The 6,955-nt window shown below is 40.3% G+C and overlaps 2 protein-coding genes and 1 long non-coding RNA gene across 4 annotated transcripts in view; 2 read left to right on the forward strand and 1 right to left on the reverse strand.

Moving 5' to 3' along the window:
- LOC105272656 (uncharacterized) overlaps window positions 1-538 on the forward strand; it is a 3,711-nt gene extending 3,173 nt beyond the window's left edge. For both annotated transcript variants that reach the window (XR_892806.1, XR_892807.1), the window contains exon 4: window positions 318-538. This is a non-coding gene — a long non-coding RNA (uncharacterized lncRNA). The remainder of the gene's footprint in view (window positions 1-317) is intronic.
- An 18-nt stretch (window positions 539-556) lies between these two features.
- On the forward strand, window positions 557-1,946 carry LOC105272657 (histone-lysine N-methyltransferase, H3 lysine-79 specific). Its single transcript, XM_011314862.1, has 2 exons — window positions 557-604; window positions 997-1,946. The coding sequence occupies exon 2, from the start codon at window positions 1,074-1,076 to the stop codon at window positions 1,944-1,946; it is 873 nt and encodes a 290-aa protein (XP_011313164.1). The 5' UTR covers window positions 557-604; window positions 997-1,073.
- A 140-nt stretch (window positions 1,947-2,086) lies between these two features.
- Window positions 2,087-4,693, reverse strand: LOC105272658 (opioid growth factor receptor-like). The gene is made up of 4 exons (XM_011314863.1): window positions 4,639-4,693; window positions 4,146-4,440; window positions 3,547-3,753; window positions 2,087-2,420 (listed from the first exon to the last, which is right to left on the reverse strand). The coding sequence occupies exons 1-4, from the start codon at window positions 4,691-4,693 to the stop codon at window positions 2,087-2,089; spliced, it is 891 nt and encodes a 296-aa protein (XP_011313165.1).
- Between the last annotated feature and the right edge of the window lie 2,262 nt (window positions 4,694-6,955).

Below are 6,955 nucleotides of genomic sequence, written 5' to 3' on the forward strand. Positions count from 1 at the left end.
GGGGTTGAGGAATTTCAGGGACAATTGAGGGATCCGCACAAAATTATTTCAGTGTATTTATTTTTCGTTCCTATATTGTTCCTCTCTCTATCACATGTTCCATGCACCTTGTCGTTGTGTTTAAGGGCGAGACTTAGTTAATATCATAGAAATTTAACATTTTATGATATTTATTGATGGTGGGGGGGTTATTCTGGACATTTACCGAAAATTTCGTCTTATACACACTGAAAAATTTTTTACTCTGAAGAATTCTAACTAAAATTTCAACATCCATAACCATTTATCTCCTTAATCTGATACAATCTCACTTTCAGGAGAATTACTCTCGTCTTTTCCCTGAAATATGAATAAATGTCCAGTAATGTACCTGGATGAAAACTTCTTCGCCACTTTCTCGCTTCTTAGGAAATTTTCCCAGGATCTGGTGTTTATTGTGCCTTCCGCGACTTTGGCGATCTGGAGGACAAATTTTCTCATGATCCTGGAAAATTCGGATGTGCTTTAATGGAACTAATAATGGGTGTTGACTTCGCGGGACGGACCGCAACTGGTAGAGGCAATACTTTACGAATCCCAAAAATTGTTTTTAATGCAGCGCGTGGTTAGTCTTCATCATTATTATTGACTTTTTAGGAGGAATGAAATATTAATAGAAAAATTCTATTGAATCATGTGGACTATCCCCAATTTAATATATGGAGAGAAAAGTTCACAAAAAATTACGTGTGAGTTCTGTAATTCTAGAGTGAATTCTGGTCGATCTCTCATGTAATTTTTGGTGAACTTTTACTCTCCGTGTAACGACTAATTCACTTTGACGATTTTTATGTTTCGCTAATATAACGAAAAAGGATGTTACCTGCGGTGTCCTACATTTTCTGAAAAATGATTTATGAGACTAATATTATCGATTCTACAAACCCTGATGCTCCTCTGATTGAAATATTATACGAAAGTATTCCTTAAAATGTTGTTTTTCGTTTTTCCTCATAGATTGCACCAATTCCACAATTCGAAAAGCCACAAGAAATAAGAAATTATACTTGAAAACAACTGAATTCACTCGCAAAATGACACAATTGTGTAATCGAATAAACAAGATCGCAGGTGTGATGCCGAAAAGTAAAAAGTTGAATAAAGATAAGACAAAGGAGGAAGAAGCTGGGAAAAGTGAGGACAATACTGATCCAGAGGTGGTTTTAGAGAATGTCACAGAAAACGATGGAAAAATCACCAAAAATGCTGATCTAGAGCTGATTCTAGATAAGATCATGGAAAACGATGGAGAAAGGAAGAAAAATGCGGATCTAGAGGTTATGAGGAATATCGATTCAGACTTGGAATCAGCAGATGATGAAAGATCGCAGACTGGTGAGACGAATGAAAATATGAAAGAGAGGGGAACACGGGAGTCGATTAGGCAGAACAAAATTATCGAGGTCCACATGTGGGACGACACTATTGCTGATAACTACAATCAAATCGGTCGTTATCCAGAAAGAATAGCTTCATCGCAAAGTGTTGAAGCACTCCTTGAAAACATGGATGAAAAACAAGCAATGAAGAATTCAGCGAAGAACCAAAAAAATGAAAACTATGCCGATTCAAACAGCAGTGAACGAGAGCAGAGGAAGCTAGACCGCAAGAGAAATGTACGGGAGGAAAGCGAGAATAAAGATCTTGGCTATGAACGAACTAAGAAAAAGCATAAAAGTTATCATAAGAACTCATATTCCAGCACTGGCCAGGGTCACAGAAGGGAGAAGAAACGCAAAGAGAAGAACCGCCATAAGAGCCAGAAAAGCAAGGAGAAGGAGAAGAAAAAAAAATGCAACGAGAGCAAAAAGAGCAAGAAATCCAGACATAGAAGTCATGATAAGTACTCCAAAAGAGACTCTGATTCGGACGAAAACTATGGCCGCATTAAGAAATGGAAGCTTTGAGTCACTGGATTTCAAGCCATTTATACACTAATGTTTTTTACTTTCGTTTCAATGCTCTGTAATGTTATTCTTATTCCATTTCAATTGAATGAGGATTAAATTTCATTAAAATATATCTTCTTCAAACGAGTTGACAAGTCTTATTTTCTGTCAATCTGACTTTTCAGACTGTTCCGAGCCTTCTGACCATTCGTATTGGACTGACCCATCTGACTCATCGGACTCGTCGAACCCATCTGACTCTTCGGACTGGTCGGACGCAACTGACCGTTCGGACTCGACTGACCCATCTGACCCTTCGTATTAGGCTGACCCATGTGACTCATCGAACTCGTCAGACTCATCTGACTCACCGCACTCGTCGGATCCATCTGACCTTTCGGACTCGACTGACCTATCTTACCCTTCACCCTCGTCAGACCCACCTGACCTTTCGCAGTTAATTGATCCTTTGTACTCCTCGGACCCATTTGACTGTAATGTCCAGATTATTTTAACACTTCCGCGATATAATTAAATTAAATATTAAATAAAAAGAGTAAAGTCAATAAACCTCCGCCACGAAAATTGGGCAACTCACAAAAAACTACCAACGACCTCAGTAGAATGTGCAACGCTGCATTCCACAGAGGCCGTTGAAACCCAAATTTTAGCAACTTGCAACTTTTCTAGCAAGTAGAATCGAGTCAATGAACCCAAAATCAAGGAGGTGGAAATCACGCCACCTCTCCCACTCCAACCAATTTGCCAATTTTCGAAGGAAGAAGTAGCAGAGCCTCCCCAAAATTAAGCAGTCTGAAAAAACCCGCTCACGAAAGAGCTACAACTTCCTGGCGGAATAATTATTGGAATCGGTCCGACTTTGGCTAATATTTCGGCGTTAATCTTTATTAAATATTCGGAGTGTTCCTGAATAATATTAGGGAACATAAATTAGCAACTGTTCGGGGATACTGCATCCTTAAACCGAGAGTAAATAAACTCTTGCATATTAAGGGACCAAGTAGTAACCGTTTGTGAATGGTGGGTGTGACTCAACATTAACTAACTGTGATTATTAAAAACTATCGAGAACCTAGACTCAATTTCATCAACAAATCCAATCTAAAACAACTGAGTGAAAGACAGGTACTCCACCTAAGTATCTGTGATAGTGTACTACCAGTCATCTGGCAGAGAAAAGAGGTGGAATCACCCCAAGAATTCACCCCCTAAAAATCATAATTGATCGCAGTGAGTAATTGTTCAACAATAAAACCTGAGATAGATCCATCAATGATTGTAAGGGTCCTTTAACTATAACTATTTCTATCACAACCAATGTATGATTTAATTATCAATTTTAATAAATATGTAAATTTGAACGGCCTCATATCTCGCATTTCATTCAACTAAATTCACTTGAAAATTACTGATGATATTAGCATCCGCAGGTAAGAACAAAAAGAAAATCCAGCGTCGTCCAAAAAATTTCTAATTAACAAATTCCAGCTTATGAACAAAATTCAATGTCCTTCGACGCGAAAATTCTCCGGACATAACATGACCCTTCATACTCAACTGACCCCTCTGACCTTCGGATTCGTCGAACCCAACTCACCCTTCGAATTCGGCTGACCCATCTGAAGGTCCGGACTCATCGGGCCTTTCTGACCTTTCGGACTCAGCTGACCCATCCGACTCTTCGGATTCGTTCGACCTATCTGACCCATCGTGCTCGACGTATCCATCTGACCCTTCAGTCTCGTCTAACCCGTCTGACTTTTCGCAGTTATTTAACCCTTCGGACTCGACCGATCTATCTGACCTTTCGGACTTCCAAAAATTCAAATAACTTAAGAATTTCGAGAGAAAAAAATTCCGATAGTCCCATCCAGGATTCGAATTTGGATACCCCAGTTACGCGCCGGGCATCATTCAAATTAAGCTACCGGGGTATCGAAATTTCTCACTTTCAAATCCAGAAACAAACACCGCCTACTTTCATTAAGCACAAAAAATTCAAATAAGTTAAGAATTTCGAGAGACTCATCTGACCAATCAGACTCATCGGACCCATCTGACCCTTGGAACTCGGCTGACCCATCGGACTCGTCGCAGTTATTTGACCCTTCGGACTCTACTGACCCATCTAACTTTTCGCAATTATTTGATCCCTCGGACTCAACTGACCTATATGTCCATTCGAACTCGACTGACCTTTCTGACTCGGCTGACCTATTTGACCTTTTTGACTCGTCGGACCCATTTGATCCTTCAGACTCGATTGACCGATCTGAAACCTTCGTACTCGACTGACCCATCTGACTTTCCGAAATTATTTCACCCTTTGGACTCATCTGATCCGTCGGACTCTGCTGACCCAGCTGAAGTTTCGAACTCGTCAGATCCATCTGACCTTTCGCAGTTATTTGACCCTTCGTACTCGACTGCCCCATCTGACTTTTCGGGCTCGTTGGACCCAGCTCGAACTCATCCAGCCCTTCGAAATTACCTAACCGTTTAGACTCATTTGACCTTTCGAATTCATCTAACCCTTGGGATTCAACTGACCCTCATTTCATATATATTCGCCGCATGTGACTTCAAATATTTCTTCCATTTGATTTTAATAATTCTAGGGCGCAATTGAGGTTAAATCAAATCCTTGCTGAAATGATTTCTTGGGTACTTTAAAACAGAATAAACTCACGCTGTATCTGGCCCCACTGTTTCATATTGTCCAACTGTTGCCTAAGGGAATCCATAATGAATTCGTTATTATTTCCATAATTTTGTCAACCCAATTCATTCAATTGTTCCTATATCGATAAGAAAGAGATATTTTAAAAAATTTTGTAAAAGGTATCCAAAAGATGAGGGTATGTTTGAAGACAAAAATCTCTTCGAAGATCAAAAATGTCTTCGGAAGACAAGAAAATTTTCAACACATAAAGATGTCTTTTAAAGATAAAATAATCGTCGAAACACAAAGATATCTTCAATAGACAAAAAAAATTTCGAAATATTAATATATCTGTAATAGAAAAAGAAATTTTTCTCAGACTAAAGGGTCTTTACAAGACACATTTTAATCTCTCGAAGACTTTGAACAAAAAATTATTCAAAAACTTACCAAAAATCTTGGGAAAAGAACAAAAGTCTTTGGACAACTTTAGAATTATCTGCGAGCGTGCCACATAGCAGATTTATGCAAGATCTTCTCCATTTGTCTCCCGAAAATCTTTAAAAAATCTTCACAAGATTATAATATTTTTACCCGGGGCTATCACGGATTTCTAACATATATCGAAAATCAACAAGGGAAACGTATCGGTTTCTGGCTTGTCCGTATGAGGCACCATCTCATCAACCCCCTAACGTACAACCTCACCATCATAATACTCGATCCCGTAAGTTTGCCGAGTATGCCCACAAGGCCCGTCACTAGTGGTTGTATCAGCCACCCTTTCTGAACCGTTATCACAGACTGCATCAATCATGAATGCGCAGCCAGGGGGATATCGAAAATTTTTCCCGATTAGATGCATCTTTTTTCTATAACGATCACTACATTGTCTCTAATATCGCGTTTCAATTCCCGAACCAAAGCCTTTACAGCAGTCCTTGGCACTGAATACCCTTCCGTCACACTCAATATATATTCACAACCATTATTAAGAGCCCTTTCAAACTTAGCGACTATTATTTCAACAGATGCCACCTCGTTATCAATCCGAAAATCCCACTTTTTTGTCGTTGAAGCAGCCTCGCACTGCTCAATCTTACACCTTCTTCTCCTTCGCAGTCTCAAAGATCTCCGGGCTGTTCCCAAATCCATTAAAAAATCTAATACTGATCGAGCAGTATGCCACCGAGCCAGATGAGCATCTAAATGATTGACATACGCAAAGACCCCTCCTAACATCATGAGTTCCTTAATTTTGAGGAGTAAGCAAAATGCGGCCCATCTTTTTTCTATATTTCACTCCAGGTTGACAGAAAAGTGATATACTGTGACGAGGCACTTTTTTTAACCCCTCCCCTGCCCCCTAATAATTGCTTTTTTTTAGATTTAGTTAGATATAAGTAAGTTAAGGAAGTGATCAGGCGACGAGGTTATAAAACCTGTCACCGTTGGCTCCCACTCCCAAAGATATCCCTTCCTTTGCCCCTTGCCACCCTCATCGCTACACTCACGCCGCTGGGAACGACAACATCGAGAGAAGGAGAAAACGCCTCACCCACCCGCCGTTCCCCTCATCTCCACACGCGTTGGAGGAAACAACTATAACCCACCATCCCTACGTCACGGCCCACGTGACCTGGAAGAAAAGAAAACCCCCCACGACTACGTCACAACCCACGTGACACTGGAAAAAAAACAGAACAGTCCCTAACAATAGGGAAATTAGGCATAATAACAAGGACACTCGATGACGAGTGTCCCCGATTGACCCCGATTATCACCGATAATCGGGGAAGAACGAGCACGAGTGATGCGACGCCATCACTCGTAATACAGCTGCCCCGTGTAGAGGAGAGGTTTTGAAGAAAGTAAAGAGAGTTAGGAGAGAGATTTGCAGAGAGATTTAGAAGGAAGTGTGAATAGAGTGTGAAGAGAGATTTGGAGGAGAGTTGAAGAGATTTGGAGGAGAGTTGAAGAGAGTGTGAGGAGAGTTTAAAGAGAGTGCAAAGAGATTTTGTGGAGAAATTCTGAGGAGATTTTGTGACCCAGGAGTGAGGACTAGGAGGATAAGAACAACCCCGTGTGGTCGATTTCGTGTGGAGGATTTTTCCTGAGAGGATTAGAATCGTCACCATCCCCGTGAGTACCCTTTCTTACCTTTCCCACCCCAACAAGTATTACCTAAACCCCTGTAATAATATTTCCCCCCAACGGTGAGCCTCTAAATTGCATAATTATAATTATTTAGTAATTACGATTTCTTGTGTCCAGGAATAATTGTTAGACAATACTAAGCCCCCCTAAATTTTATTAATTCTTCATTCGTTCCCCTAATTTCTCC

Source organism: Fopius arisanus, unplaced genomic scaffold (assembly GCF_000806365.1).
Source record: "Fopius arisanus strain USDA-PBARC FA_bdor unplaced genomic scaffold, ASM80636v1 scaffold00229, whole genome shotgun sequence".
In the NCBI taxonomy this organism is placed as follows: domain Eukaryota; kingdom Metazoa; phylum Arthropoda; class Insecta; order Hymenoptera; family Braconidae; genus Fopius; species Fopius arisanus.